The 15,566-nt window shown below is 35.3% G+C and overlaps 2 protein-coding genes across 2 annotated transcripts; both read left to right on the top strand.

Moving 5' to 3' along the window:
* Positions 1-711: 711 nt before the first annotated feature.
* On the top strand, positions 712-9,857 carry LOC102601516 (uridine kinase-like protein 1, chloroplastic). Its single transcript, XM_006353584.2, has 14 exons — positions 712-1,062; positions 1,457-1,548; positions 2,143-2,212; positions 2,371-2,489; positions 3,204-3,300; positions 4,706-4,785; positions 5,187-5,381; positions 5,758-5,841; positions 5,942-6,002; positions 7,379-7,439; positions 8,704-8,797; positions 8,878-8,950; positions 9,296-9,378; positions 9,460-9,857. Exons 1-14 carry the CDS (start codon positions 861-863, stop codon positions 9,604-9,606), a joined length of 1,458 nt encoding a protein of 485 aa, XP_006353646.1. The 5' UTR covers positions 712-860; the 3' UTR covers positions 9,607-9,857.
* Positions 9,858-11,490: 1,633 nt separating this feature from the next.
* On the top strand, positions 11,491-15,566 carry LOC102601173 (N-alpha-acetyltransferase 50). Its single transcript, XM_006353583.2, has 3 exons — positions 11,491-11,808; positions 14,597-14,719; positions 15,041-15,566. Exons 1-3 carry the CDS (start codon positions 11,655-11,657, stop codon positions 15,259-15,261), a joined length of 498 nt encoding a protein of 165 aa, XP_006353645.1. The 5' UTR covers positions 11,491-11,654; the 3' UTR covers positions 15,262-15,566.

Genomic DNA, 15,566 nt, shown 5'->3' with positions numbered 1-15,566 from the left:
CTTTCTGTATAGTTGTGTCATATTAGGCATCTTTTCCTGCTTTCTTACAATGATTGTACTGTTGATGCAGCATATAGGTAAAGTGGTGTCAATTTTCAGCTTTACTGATATACTTGGATGCACTTTGATTTCCTCTGGCCCCTTGTGCTTGTGTTAGTTTTATCTTTTAGTTATTGATATTCAAGCAGTGCCATGGCACAATACCGTCCCCATGAGGAATGCTTATATTTATGTACGTGTTTAAGTAGTTCATTTCTTTTTTAAATTTATTAAAAATCTCTTGGCTCCGTCTCTGCCCAGAACAATGAAGCAGTTAAAGTTGTGTTGCTATGGTGTGGACAACACTGACATTTTTAGCACCTTTTCTGGAGTTGTTCTCAAATTACATTACAACTATATGAAATTTTACAAGTGAGATGTTGGAATTTGGTGTGTATAACATTAGACAGGATGGTGTGTACGCAGCATTAGAGATAGGTATTTTTAGAGCCTCTACTAATTCAAAACAAAAAGAATATATCAAATAAAATCACATGATAAGTGAGGGACATATTATATTAGTTAGATGAGATCCATTACACCAAATGCTATTTTATTGGCTAATTTGTTTGTTTTTTGAATAACCAATTCTCAAGATTTTTTTCTATTTTTATTTTCATTTTACCATTTTTACTCCTATCAACCAAGGTACAATTAGTCCACTAGGTTAATGAAATGGATTTCGAAGAGCATATTCTGGAAAAGAAATATATTAGTGTAGTACTAGTAGGTAGCTAAGTTTGTTTCTGATATACTAAATATTCTCACCATCGACTATTTACCTAATTTGTTTTCTGGCCTTCCCTATATAAAAAGCAATTATGTCGCCGGTGCCGGAGGAAACAACGGCTATAGATTACGTGATGGAGGCAGCTTCTGGTGCACACTTTTCCGGTCTCCGAGTGGATGGACTTCTCACTTCTTCTTCATCTTCTCCCCGTGCTTCTCCTACTCCTACCCCCACTCACTTCTCCACCCCTACCCCTCTTGATTCCACTGCTCTTAAACAGCCTTTCGTCATCGGTAATTCCTCCAATTTTCTATTACTTCTCCTACTTGTTCGAGTGAATCAAATACGTATTTATTTTAGACTAAATTGTGGTTGCCTATATAAATTTTCAGTATCTGTTTTGCTTTATTTGTACGCCTACTTCGTTTCGAAATTTTGATCGGTTATATGAAGCCGTTGATTGACTGATTTGATTGCAATGTGGCAATTAGTTTAAGATTTCTGTGTACAATTTACCTACTTATAATGGCCCAGAATAAAGGAGAATAGATATTGAAGTATTAAACCCCTTCTTCCATATATTGCACTCTTTAGGGTTTAGCTGTTGTTTTTACTTTTTGGATTTCTTCATGGAGATTCTACTATAATGATTTAGGCCTTATATTTGTTCTATTATTTTATGAACAGGGGTTTCTGGAGGAACAGCGTCGGGTAAGACTACTGTGTGTGACATGATCATCCAACAACTTCATGATCATCGTGTTGTGCTGATTAATCAGGTATGTCTCAGGTTCTTGTCCTTGCTTTCTTAATGATTGGGGTCAAAGCCACACAAAATATATCTGTGACTTGATTTACCAAGTTATAATAAATATAAATAAATAAAAGAGAAGAAAAAAAGAATGCATTCCTCCTAAGTTGGATGGCATTATGCCATTAATGTTGGTATGCTTGAGTATGATACTACATTTTCCAATGGCTACAAGATAATGGGTATGGGTACCATTGTCTAGTTAGTTTATTTAGCTGGCACTTTTTTGCCAATGTAAACAGTGTGGATAACCTTTTGGATTTTGTTAGTTCCCTATCTCTTTTACAGTAGAGTAGTAGGGTTCCCTATTGACTGTTTCACAAGTTTTTGCCAAGCTAGCTCCATATTTTTCTGTTTGGAGCAGCTTTCTTGCACACTGTGCTTTTGTAACTTCGCATCTTCTTGATGATTTCTAATATCATTAATTACTTTATCAAAATAAAAATAAAAATAATGGGTATGGGTACCACATTAGTATGCATGTTGATCATCTTCATCCGGGAAGTTGTGTGGAGAAGTTCAAAACATTTAATTTAATAACATAATTTTGATGATAATGCAGGACTCATTCTACCGCGGTTTGACGCTCGAAGAAATGAAACATGTCCATGAATATAATTTTGATCACCCAGGTAATGCATTGATGTAATTGTTTAACTGGTGAAGATCTGGAAATTAGGGCTCCTGTTCTTTTCATGGCTTGATTTAGTTTTCAGTTAAGCAACCTCTGGCGCTATTATGTGCAGGAGCATGAGTTCTAACTCCCAAATAATATATGATTTACTTTCAGATGCCTTTGACACTGAGCAGCTCTTAGAGTGCGTTGAAAAGTTAAAATCTGGGATGTCGGTCCAAGTTCCAATTTATGACTTTAAAACCCATCAAAGATGTTCAGATAGCTTTCGCCAGGTATGTATTTGTACCATGTTACTGTAGCATTTTTCTGTGTCCCTCCTTTTCTCTTTTTTCATGAGAACATTTCACACTATGCTCCTCATTTAAGGTCATTGGACAGCATTAGTTGTTTCAAGTTTGAGTTTGTCGACTTACATGTTTTTGGCATTGCTGATTTTACTTGACTCTCGGTTCTTATTGCTACAAAGGATCAAGTAAGACCTTTAAGCTTATTGCCTTTTTTTTTTTTTTTTATAACCGAGAAATCCGTCTTTGACCCGCCCTTTGAACCAATCACAGCCTTCTAAACTCGGTGGATAATGGGCCTGCACCTCTACCCTTCTCCACTTAAAATACCGGGCTTCGCTTTGCGTGGTGTGGGGCTTGAACCTGTGACCTAAGCCACAAATCCTCCACCTTTTGCCACTTGAGCTAGGCCTTGGGGGCTTAAGCTTATTGCCTTTTGGCACATCCTTTGTAGGAGTAACGAGATTTCCCCAGTCAATTTGTATCAACTTGTGTCTGGACTGCTGCACAGTTGTTCCATTTTACATGACTCACCCATCAATTTTGTTTTTCACGGGTTTATAAGATATTGTGCTTCTGTTTCTCTTAAGAAGAGCAATCTTTTAGAAAATAATGCATACAGCTTGCTAGTTAAGTTTCTTTGTGTTTGTTTATTCTTTTCTTTAGCAACTTAACAAATCTCTAGCATGTAAATTCTGCCAGGTGAATGCATCTGATGTTATCATCTTGGAGGGTATTCTTGTTTTCCACGATGCGCGTGTTCGCAATCTGATGAGTATGAAGATCTTTGTTGATACAGGTTCCACTTCTTTAATTAATTTTGGCACTCTGTTACATGATGCCATGCATGTGCATCTCCATCCCAGCTTATCATTCGTCATCCATGTTTCTATTGCATCAGATTTCTTTTACTTTGCATGCACATTCCATCAAGCTTATAAGCTTCATTTGCTTCTAGTTCCAAAAAAGAATTTTAAGTTTTATGCTTTTATGGACAGTGCAATCCAATATGACAGGCTTATTTTTTTTTAACTTATCAATCTCTTCTGCAACTCCCCACAAAAATATTCTACATGTCGCTGATTTCTAGATTTCAGAAAAGAAGAAGAGTTGACTAAGTTATTGTCTGAACAGTTAACTTCATTATTTTCAAGCATTGATTGCTTAAATAATCGTTGATAATAGGTTTGACTTTTGGTAGCACCTTATCATGGTTAGACTGAAAGTCAGAATCTCCAGGTTGTGATCTAGCATGGTTCCATAATCATTCTGTTTCACCCTGACTAAAATGATATTCGTTTATGTATGATCTACAGTCATATGTGAGGAACAGAATGTTTCACTTGGTAATTAGAAGCAATCATTCGACAACCAAGTTGGGGGAAGCATTACTTCTGCACATCTCCCGTGACATATACACAGTAGAGTACAATTTATACACAGTGGAGTACAATTAAACTCCATTATTTATCCAACCTAAGGCAAATATTTATATCAAGTTTCTGTTTCAACTTTAGCTAAAGTCGGACAATATTCAATTCATGTCAAACCATAAACACATAAAAAGTAGCACTCCCTCCGTTTCAAAAAGAATGGCCTTATTTCCTTTTGTCTGTTTCAAAAAGAATGACCCCTTTCCTTTTTGGCAACACTTTAATTTCAACTTTCCACATGGCATGTTTAAGGCCACAAGATTAAAAGGCATTTTGGTACATTTGACATAACTTTAATTTAGAACCACAAGATTAAAAAGTCTTCTTTCTTTTCTTAAACTCCGTTCCAAGTCAAACTAGGACATTCTTTTTGAAACGGAGGGAGTAATAAATAAGTAAAAGATATACCTTGAACCTACAGGTTACCAAAGTTGTTTTAGTAATTTAAGGGGAGCCTGTAATAATTTGCTTTAAGGCCCTTTAGTGGTATTATGCTAATTAATTCACATAATGAACTAAAGTAGACTACCAAGATCGTGTTATACTTTTCCTTCTGGAGTCTCTTTAGCTTAGAAGTTCTTACTGTTCTAGAAGGGAGTGTTTTCATTTGAAGAGTTGTAAACACTTTAGCCTTTTTGAGTATTCTTTAGTTTTACCCCATTGAAACTATCTTGATGCTTTTCTCTTATTGGAAGTTCTGTCCTTATATTGTGAGAGATCACTTTTCTTAGTCATGATTGCGCTTTACTGGTTATAATTGCTTTATGCTAGATGCTGACGTGAGGCTTGCTCGTAGAATAAGACGTGACACTGTGGAGAGAGGTAGAGACATAAACTCAGTACTTGAACAGGCAAGCTTTCCTTTCTTGAAATATGTTATACTTGGTCTTTAAAGTAATCTAGGTTTTATTTTCTTTCTTAACTAAGCCATAGTTTTTCACCTGTGCGCTTAGAAGTTATTTAAATTTGGAAGGGAAAAAGCTAACTGTTATCCTTGTTTTTGAGTTCAAAATTCAAAAACTATCTTTATTTTTTAGGTAAAATCTTATGCATGGGTATTTGCTAAGAATTTCAAATCTCCTTAACATGAGATGTTTTCTCTTTTTTCAGCTATTTGGTAGTTATTCAAGATTGACGTGTTCTTCTTAAAAGTTTAAACTCGTGTATATTTAATCCTGTTTATATGGCTTTAAGGTACAGTGTAAGAAAAATGACCCGGAAAATCTTAAATTTTTTCTCTCAAATCATACAGTATGCGAAGTTTGTCAAGCCTGCTTTTGATGATTTTGTTCTTCCTTCAAAGAAGTATGCTGATGTTATCATACCTAGAGGAGGTGATAATCATGTTGCTATTGATTTGATTGTCCAACATATTCGCACAAAGCTTGGTCAGCATGATCTTTGCAAGATATATCCGAATGTGTATGTTATTCAGTCAACTTTTCAGGTATGCTCATCACTCTTTATTATGCTAGTGAACAAGCAATGCTTTTCCATTTTTTAGCTGAATATGGAGATCATTAGAGGCACCTAAATATGCATTAAAGTCCTCGTAGGCTTTCAGCTTCAAGTGCATTAGTTTCCGAAGGTTAGCGTAATTTACCCCTGGGCTTATATCAAAGTCAAGTGGATGTGTCTGGACAAGAAGTCAAGAAAGAAAGGAGGAAGAGAACAATTTTCAATAAGAAGATTATTCATGTATCTCAAATGAAAAGATGAAGAATTTGCCTAACAATTAGGTTTAATTAAGTGTTGAATTTGGTGACTTCTGTATGTTTATCTACTAGTGATAGACAATTACCTTTTCTTTGTCTCTATTGCAGATTAGAGGTATGCATACATTAATTCGAGATAAAGAGATTTCAAAGCATGACTTTGTTTTTTATTCTGATCGTCTTATTCGTCTGGTAAGTCTCAATTTTTAAGCACTTTGGATATAACATGATTTACTAGGCTTAATTTCTCTAGTGAGGACTTAGAAGGGAATCTGGATGAACTTTTTTTCAGGTTGTGGAGCATGGTCTTGGCCATTTGCCCTTCACTGAGAAGCAAATAGTCACTCCAACAGGTATGTTCATAAGACATTCTATATGATCTGAAGGTCATTTACCCTTTCTCTCTTTCATTTTTATCTATCATTTAAGCGGACAAGAATGATCCTGATTGTTACTTCTTAGAACGGATCAAGAATGATCCTGTCTATTACTTACTTTTGAATATACTAGGAATTAATAATTTGGTTATAAGTTGTGGGGTTTATGAAGTGTGAGCACAAATGCTATATAGGTTTGCTAGAGGCATTTGACTACCTTATATCATGATTAGATGTAAATTTTTTATCATCCAAGAAGCCCTATGCTGCTTAAATAAATGTTACTCCCTCTGTCCCAATTTATCACCCTTTGATTGGGCATGGTGTTTAAGAAAGATAGGGAAACTTCTGAAACTTGTGGTTTAAAACAAGCATCAACATTTGTGTGGTTTAAATCATCTTATTAAGGGGTTCTTTTGGTATGAGGATAAGAGATAATAATTCTGGGAAGCATTTTATCCTGCATTTGGTTAGGCCTATTAGTTAGTCCCAAGATTATTTATCCTACTATTTATACTATAATGATGGGATAAATTATCCCATAATATATATATATATATATGGGATACTAATTCCGTCCTCCATACTGAACGACCCCAAAGGTAAAATGAGAATTTTAAAATTAAATTATTCCTAAATATATTTGTGACAAACTAAAAAGGGAAGTGCCCCACATAAATAGGGACAAAGGGAGTCTTTTATGGAAGAATTAAAAATGTTTTCGATCCATTTCCATCAAAAGAAATGCTTGACTAGATGTTTCCTCATGATTGGTTTGCATGGTCTATCTTGATGATTGAGCTTCATTATCTATATGATGTGGAGCAAAGAACTGTGTATATATATCCATTTATGAGTACTTTTCCATTTGTAGGAACCATCTACTCATCAGACCTTGTAACCATCTGGAGAATATAAATGAGTTCTGCTCTCAGGGTCATCTTTGCTTTTCCACTCGCCCTTAATTCTACCTATCAATCAACTAAGCTTTTATCCCAAACTAGTTGGGGATTATCTTTGTGTTCATTAGAATTTTTTAGTTTTTCTGATGTTCGTAACAACTAGTACAACATCTACACCTCAATTCCAAGTAAGTTGGGTCGGTTATATGGCCTTCTCTCTTATTATTCTCTGTGTGCTACTTGAATCTTCTGTTGAATGTGCTCTTTGATCAGTTGATGTTCATAACCTACTTATCATTTCCTTTTCTCTTCCTTACTTTCTGAATGTTGGGTTGACAAAAACTTCTTGTTATAGCTGTTTATTAGTGATTGTGCTACTTCTCAGTTTTCTATTGCATATGTCTACTGTATATAAAACCAAACTCATATTTTTGCTTGATTCGGTTACAGGGTCAGTATACACTGGTGTTGATTTTTGCAAAAAGTTGTGTGGAGTATCCATTATTCGAAGGTGAGATTAGATCAATCATTAACAAGGTTTCTTCACCTTGGGATATATCCTTGTTAAAGATAAGGAATTGAAATTGCACTGAGCTAGATCTCTTCTTTTTTTTAAAAATTCAGTGGATCTCTTCATGTGTAAGCGCAAGTATGACCAATAACTGACTTGTTGGGTTTCTGTCCATCCGTGAGAAAAATTAATTCTTCCTCTGTCTAGTTTCCACTCTAAACTTGTGCCAAGCAAAGTGATACTTTTTGTTTTTCTCTGCTTTTCATTTGTTTTTGTTGAGTTAAGTTAAATCATTTAAGATCTGACCCTCATATAATGAGCCTTCTTCCAAGGGAATTGTACCCCTATATATATGATCCAAGTACGGGAGTTCAAATATATGACTGTATCTATCTTTTGTTTTACTTGGCATTTTTTTTAATCACTGTCATAAAGTTGTCTCTTCATCAGAAGAAAGACAAGGAGAATTTAGCTTTCGCTTGCTATACTTTCCAAACATGTGTATATCCAGAGTCCTATATAAACAATTTTTTCATAATTTAATTTTCTTTTTACTTCCCCGATCCTAAATCGGATGAGATAATTGTCCATGCAAGGTGTCAAGGCTAGTGCAGAAATTTTATTTTTGTAGAACGGAAACGGATTTGAAAGTAAACCGTAGATACTAGATAAGTTCACTTGTTGACGAATGTGAGAGTATATGGCCCTTTGAATAGTGATGTATGTGTGTGTGTGTGAAAATTCCAGAAAGGAAATTATGATAATTGACTTGGGAGTTTTGATAGTTGCACATAGGTAAAGATACAGGAAATTAAATTCTTTGAATTGCTCAAGACTTTGTAAAGGATATCCCCTCTTAGTTCAAGTAATGTATGACATTGGGACAGCTTCCCAAAATTTTCTTTTCCTTTTGATTCTATCTTGTCTCCCTAGATTAGCTGTCAAAGAACATATACTAGTGTATTCTCTGGGTTGGACCACTTTTCTAGTCCTTTATCAGAACTCACTGATTTGACCACTGAGAATTTTAAATAAGGGATGTAGAAACAAACTTTACAAAAAAAGGTGTAAAATCACAGCTTCTTACATTTTGGATACTGGGTCATGAGGTGTAATTGATTCTATTAGGGTTTGGAAAATAAATGTGGTGGGATAGCCATGGGTTATTGGTATTTATGTATCCATCAAGCGGTTTGATGTTGTACATTGGGATCTCTACTTTATTCTCAGGACCAACTCATTTGCATAATATGTTTATTTGCAGTGGTGAAAGCATGGAAAATGCACTTCGTGCTTGCTGTAAGGGTATTAAAATTGGGAAAATTCTGATCCACCGTGATGGTGACAATGGGAAACAGGTATCCGTTTTGTTCTTTTTCTTTTCTGTTTCCACATTGACAGGATACCATGAATAATGTGGTGAATTGTATCTGAGCAGCTTATATATGAAAAGCTTCCAAAAGACATATCGGAGCGGCATGTCCTGCTTCTGGACCCGGTACTTGCTACAGGTAATGTATTCTGGAACCCGTGACGATAATTTTTTTTGGGAAACCAAATCTCCTACTTGTTGAAAGAGTTGTTCTCTCTGGTAGGCGATCTCAGTTTCTTATATCCAGTGTTTTCTTTGGGACTTGGAAATCCCTTTTCTCTAGCTTTTATTTATTGTGGGAAGATAAATTAAGGGGAAAGAGGATGTTAGTTACGTGGATCAGACTCCGGAGACTAAAATATAGTAATAGTAACAGTGCAGTTGAGTTCTTTTACCCGGTCTGGGGATGAAATGTCGTTTTCTTGACTTACTCTTGTAGATAAAAAAAAATAGAATTTGATCATATATGTTTTTTCCTGTGAAGGTAATTCTGCTAACCAGGCAATTGAACTGCTCATACAGAAAGGAGTTCCAGAATCCCACATTATTTTCCTAAACCTCATCTCTGTGAGTTGCTGCCTTTTTGTATGTCAGAGATATTTGCACTGCATTTCACCATGTATTAACTTCTGCTATCTTTTCCTGTAGGCACCTGAAGGAATACATTGTGTTTGCAAACGATTCCCTTCTTTAAAAATTGTCACGTCAGAGATTGATCTGAGCTTAAATGAAGAGTACCGTGTCATTCCAGGTTTGGGAGAGTTTGGTGATCGGTACTTTGGCACTGATGACTGATAACTACACATTCTGCAAAGAGTCTCAGTATTGATGTGCTCTTAAATAGGAACTTTAGAACCCTCCAATTGGGGAGATCTGTGATCTCTCTTCTTCTGGTTTATCAACTATTTCAGCACACGTATAGAGAACACTGATACTGGAAAGTCGGTCGATGTAAAATCTGAACGACCTCTTGCTATATTGAAGCACATATTGCTTAATCTGAAACATGCATCTCTCTTTGAAGTGTGAATCAGTTATTTTCGTTGCTCTGTTGGTTGAGATGGCTGCTAATTTGGACTCTTTTGAGTCGTGTGTGTGTGTGTCCTCTGCACTTTTGAAACTGCTAGCCTTTTAAGTAAAGTACCTTCACTTTTGCTAGACTGAACAGGCAGACGTGTTAAAGGTGCTAATAGACTTAGTAGTGAATAGAAATATTTGTGTAATGCTTGTATGAGATGTCTTCGTATCTGCATAATCTTGGTGGTAGTGTTATTCGATATCTCTGCTGGTAGATAATAGCAAGTGCACCGTAGAATAAAATAATTGAGGTGCATGCTAGTTGGTGAGGATGTTAGGAATTCTTTTTGTGGTTTTATAGTTGAGAGAGTTTGAATAATTACACAGCCTATAATTTAAGTGGTACAAATAGGATCTTTCATATAATAGGAGTGAATATTATGATATTCTGTACAACAATGTGATTTACTATTACATATCTATCATCAAAACATAAGAATGCAAGGTATACACAATACAAACAATTTCTGCAGTAAAATATATCAAGTTGGGTCGTTCGCACAATATATCAAGTTGGGTCATTCGCACAATATATCCCTAATTCCCTATTTTGAGTGGGTGTATAATTTTTGTTTTTTAAAAACATATGATTTTTAGATTTTATTCATCAATATTTTTAAGTAACAAATAATAATAATAATAATAATAATATATTTAGGGTAATCTAACAAAGTGGAGCATACCCATAATTTATCCCTACTTTAGACCCAGCTTAAGAAAAAATAGCTCAAACAAGTTTCAAAAAAGAATTACTAATAGATGTATTAGAAAACAATAGATAGTAACAAACATAAACTACAACAGAATAATACGATAATTGACGTACAAGTAACAACAAATAGTAACATGAATTGAAGGGCAAGAAACTACAACAACAATACTATGACTACTAATATGAATTGAATATCGATGGCAACACACTGTTAACGTATGTACTAACCTTCTATCCTAATCAATGTCATCCACACCCTCTTATTTTTGTTATGTTTTTGGCACTTGAAATCGTGTCATCTCCTATTTAATCATCTCCCCAATACGTTCTCAGTCTACCTCTACCTCTCCTGAAATCATCCATAACCAACCTGTCACACCTCCACACTAACATGTCCTCCTCTTCACATGTCCGGACCATCTCAACCTAGCTTCCTACATCTAGTCCTCCATTGAAGCCCTTCCATCTTGTCATAGATATCCTCATTTCTAATGATATCTCTCCTAATATATCCACCCCCATCACAACATACTCATTTCACAACTTTCATCTTTTGAACGTGAGCATTCTTGAGTAACCAACACTCCATGTGCTCCAGCCAACAAAATTAGTTTAACCATCACTCTACAAAACAAATTAGTGACCCAAAAAAAAATTACTCTCAATAATAAAATAACAAACAACTTTTCACGAAACATAAATTTATATTTTTATATCATAATATTTCACGAGTTATATAGTACAAGATATAACAAGTTATGCCCCTAACACTAGAATAACAAATTAATATATATTATTAAAAAAAAAGACTTTAGAATTTTTGTGCCACATATTGATGGGCTATTCCAAAAATTGAGTTAGGTTGTAGCCCATAGAAAAATGATGTCTCCATTGTTCCATTTGTCAAAAGGTAGCAGCCAATTTCAATTTGACTACACTCTTTCTTCACCTAACTCCTTTCATCTTCTTCTTCTTGTTTCTACGTGCTTCTAACTCTTAAAGCTCCAAATTCTATCTATCACAGATCAAAAATCCAGCGGCAGGGTGCAGAAGAATGGGAGCGGGACGTGAAGTAGCAATTTCATTGGATGGAGTTAGGGACAAGAATATGATGCAACTCAAAAAAATCAACACCGCTATTTTCCCAGTACGCTACAATGATAAGTATTACACTGATGCCATTGCCTCTGGTGATTTCACCAGGCTAGGTTTGTATTCTGTTTTGAGTTTTTGTTCGTTTTTTGAGATGGGTTCTTTGGTTTGCATAATAGTAGGTATACAATAGGTTTTCTTGTGTAGAAGGTGCCAATAAAGGTATGTGTGTAGTGATCCATTCGTACGAGAAGAATGATCTGATTTGAATTATGGGGGTCAAGCTTGTTAATGGTCATTGTGAATTTGGAATTATATAAAAAGTACATTTAGTTTTCTCTGTTGTTAATAGCAATTACAGGAATATGCTGATAAAAGAAAATGGATTATAGCCATGAGACAAGAAAAACTATAGGTAGATTTGAAACTTATAAGAAGGAACTAGAATTCTTACGGTCTTACTACAACTCATGAGTCACGAAGAGGGTACGACAACAATAGCGCCTCAATCCCACATTAGCTGGTTTAGTTATATGAATCATCTATATCCATTTTCTGCACTAATTTGGTTTGTTTAGTAGCTCATTACAAGAATGATTCCAGAAAATTGAGGCTTTTTTTCCGAAAAATTGTTTCTTGGATGAGCTAAGTTTAAGTAGTCACATGACTCCCAAATGGAGAAGGGAGTTAGTTCAAACTTCAAAGGGGTTCCATACCTGTATATGGTAGTTTTACACTCTGGTACATTTGAATAAACACCTTACTCAGAGTCCTTTAGGGCCTCTTCTGTTGCTGAATATTTTTGGTTGTTAGAGTTTGTAGTTGGTACTCTGGTCTTTCCTTTCCTTTTTTTGCTACTTTTTTTCATTACCCTTCTGTGCTGATTATATTGGGTTGAAATCTGCTTTAGTTGTTTTCTGTCGGTATCACCCAACTGTTACAGTCTAAATAAATCTCTATTTTTATTGAAGACGTATACCACTTCAACATTGTATCTATATTTCTTAGAAACACAATCATCTCAACGGCTAATGATGCAGCTCAGAACCCCTTTTTCTTATGTTTACACAGTAAATCTAACAATGAAAACAACCGTATATGTTACAAAAGATGTTAAATTGACCTTCCTCAGTATAGCCAATATCAAAATTAATTTGAAATATTGGAATGTATAATGTGAAAGCGCCTGCTTGCATAGGTATGAATTTCTTCCATCAATTTTGAGTTGTTCAGGATGCCACGTCTCAGAGGACCTTCTTATTTACTTGAAAGTTAAATGTAGATAGGAGATCTAGCAAGGATTAAAGAAAGTTAGCAGGTTGACATTGATGGCAATTTTTCAAATATATCCTGGGATATGCATCTCTAAGGGTTGTACCTCCATACCATCTCTTTTGTATCTCCACATCTCTAAGGGAGGGGTCGTTTGGTTGGGAACAAGTTATCCCATGATAAGTTATCTTGGGGTTAGCTATCCTGGGATAACTTATCCCATCACTATGATATAAATGGTGGGATAAGTTATTCCAAACATGGCAACCAAACAAGATAAATTTTTTTTATCCCATCACTATTATTTTTAATCCCACACACCAAACGGCCCCTAAGTGTTACACGGTGACTCTAGAATTTCTACATGCCATATTTGTTTCCCAGTTAGTATCACATCCAAGACTCTATCTTCAGTGTCCTACTATTAATAAGACTGTTTTGATTCTCATAAAACATTTCAAATGAATTTGTTTTCATAGTTTAGGAAATCAAGTCATTTGAGCATCCTTTAGTTACTTTGGTATACCAGAGTAAATGACAAATAATTTTAGATTTCCGTGGATTGTTTGTTTTTATACTTAATGATTTTTGTACTGTATATATCATTTAAGAATTGAATGTGTTAAAAGGCCTGGGCATCTAACCCGTAAGCTAAAGGCAACATGTAAGTAGTTCATGACATTCATAACCCTTTTGGAATCCATTACACTCATGCCGGACAAGTAGCGTGTGAAAATCCAACCCATTAGAAGCCCTTCGACTATTCATGTGTGAAAACAATCTGAGCATCTAATCCAAGAAGTTAAGGCAACAGGTGGTGTAGCTCATGACATTTATAAACTCTTTTGGAAATTCTTACACTACTCATATGGGATAACTATATGGCTCAATATGTCTCGCAGGTCTAACCAGATTTTGGTTTACACATGAATTTACTGTGAACTTACTAGTATTAGGGTTTGGTTTGCCGAAAATTGATTTTAGTCTAATGAGAAAGAATTTGAACATCCGACCTGAATTTATAAGAGAAGTGCTTGGTTCATCACAGGCAGAAGTGGAAAAGGAACACATTTCTTCTGTCTCTCTGTGTCTATTAGAAAAAACCATAGCATGTATATTCTGCTTAATTGTCCTACATTCACCATGCACCTCTTTGGCTTGTTTATGATGTATCAAAAGATGGAAAACCATTTAAATGGCCTCTGCTTGAAGAAATATTCCTCCATCACTATTAAGGTGCCTTTTTTTTTCCGACACAATTATTGAGTGAAGAGTTGAAGTTCAATCATATTTCCAATGAAAGTGGGGAGTTACTTTTGAAGAATCTAGAACCTTCTATTTAGTTTAGTTGCGCGGACTGTTCACTTCTGGTGCTGCACCTGTGTCAACACGACATGGGTGCGGGATGCATTACCGGATATGGTCAATTGATTTAGGGTACTTCGACCACAATTGATTGATAAATTCGAGACATGTAGAATGATTTCTGAAATCAAATTAAACGCTTGGATGAAATCACAATTTAGACATATCATTTTTTATCAATAAAATTTAAAAGATATTTGTATTAAAAATGTCTGCAATCACAAGGTGGTTTAAAGAACTTACCGTGTTCAACTTTTGTGCCTGCAGCATATTACAGTGATATCTGTGTAGGTTCAATAGCATGTCGCCTTGAGAAGAAGGAAAGTGGGGCTGTTCGTGTTTACATAATGACTCTGGGTGTTTTGGCTCCATATCGTGGGTTAGGTACTGGTAAGTGCTCTCTTATCCAGCTCTCCTTGTTTAAAGTTAATGTTTTCATATAAATTTCCATGGTTTTTTTCCACTTTGACTGCTCAAAATTTAGTATTATGGCATCAACCTTCATGTTGCCCTTTCTGTTTAATCATTGAAATTTATTGTGAGGCATTTACACTATTCCAAAACATAAAACAGAAACTTGTGGTAAGTTATTTAATTCTTTGACAAAATGAATAAAAAGACAGTGTCAAGTCGATGTCATCTTTCTCGATACATCTCAATAGTATTGAGCTGCTTCCCATTTAGTTCACCCACCTTCTTATTCCGCTGCAGGTACAAAGTTGTTGAATCATGTCCTCGATCTTTGTGCCAAGCAGAATGTTATCGATATTTATTTGCATGTGCACACAATTAATGAAGAAGCCATCAATTTCTATAAGAAATTTGGATTTGAGGTTACTGATAAAATCTCAAACTATTACACAAACATTACTCCACCAGACTGTTTTGTCCTGACCAAGGTCATCACTGAAACAAAGAAACAGACAGTGTGAGCTGTTTGATTGAGTCGTCTTGGTCACGCCTTTACAGTATCTTTGAGGTTCTGAGCTCCTTGTGGTTCTAGTTTTTGCTATTTATGGGTAATGTGCCCCTATTGAATTGTGACTGAGTTCCCCCTCCCCTCTCCCTCGTCCTCGTCTTTTGGTAAATTATCTTTGCTGTGCAACAGAACGACAGTTGAATGATTTCCCTGTAATAGAAATAGTACATTGCAATGCAAACATTCAAATTAGTTAGTTAATGATTTTGTCATGAGGAATTCTTTTCTAATGAATATATGTGGATTGTGCAAGCTTCA

This window comes from Solanum tuberosum, unplaced genomic scaffold, assembly GCF_000226075.1.
Source record: "Solanum tuberosum cultivar DM 1-3 516 R44 unplaced genomic scaffold, SolTub_3.0 scf00158, whole genome shotgun sequence".
Classification (NCBI taxonomy): domain Eukaryota; kingdom Viridiplantae; phylum Streptophyta; class Magnoliopsida; order Solanales; family Solanaceae; genus Solanum; species Solanum tuberosum.
This window is presented reverse-complemented; position numbering and strand designations above follow the sequence as displayed.

What these genes read in the sequence shown, in the direction of transcription:
- LOC102601516 (XM_006353584.2), top strand. Translation starts at nt 861, where the DNA reads ATGTCGCCGGTGCCGGAGGAAACAACGGCTATAGATTACGTGATGGAG. An exon ending in TTATTCAGTCAACTTTTCAG is followed by an intron (nt 5,382 to 5,757) that starts GTATGCTCATCA and finishes TCTCTATTGCAG; the next exon opens with ATTAGAGGTATGCATACATT. An exon ending in TTTTCCTAAACCTCATCTCT is followed by an intron (nt 9,379 to 9,459) that starts GTGAGTTGCTGC and finishes CTTTTCCTGTAG; the next exon opens with GCACCTGAAGGAATACATTG.
- LOC102601173 (XM_006353583.2), top strand. Translation starts at nt 11,655, where the DNA reads ATGGGAGCGGGACGTGAAGTAGCAATTTCATTGGATGGAGTTAGGGAC. An exon ending in TGGTGATTTCACCAGGCTAG is followed by an intron (nt 11,809 to 14,596) that starts GTTTGTATTCTG and finishes TTGTGCCTGCAG; the next exon opens with CATATTACAGTGATATCTGT. An exon ending in ATATCGTGGGTTAGGTACTG is followed by an intron (nt 14,720 to 15,040) that starts GTAAGTGCTCTC and finishes ATTCCGCTGCAG; the next exon opens with GTACAAAGTTGTTGAATCAT.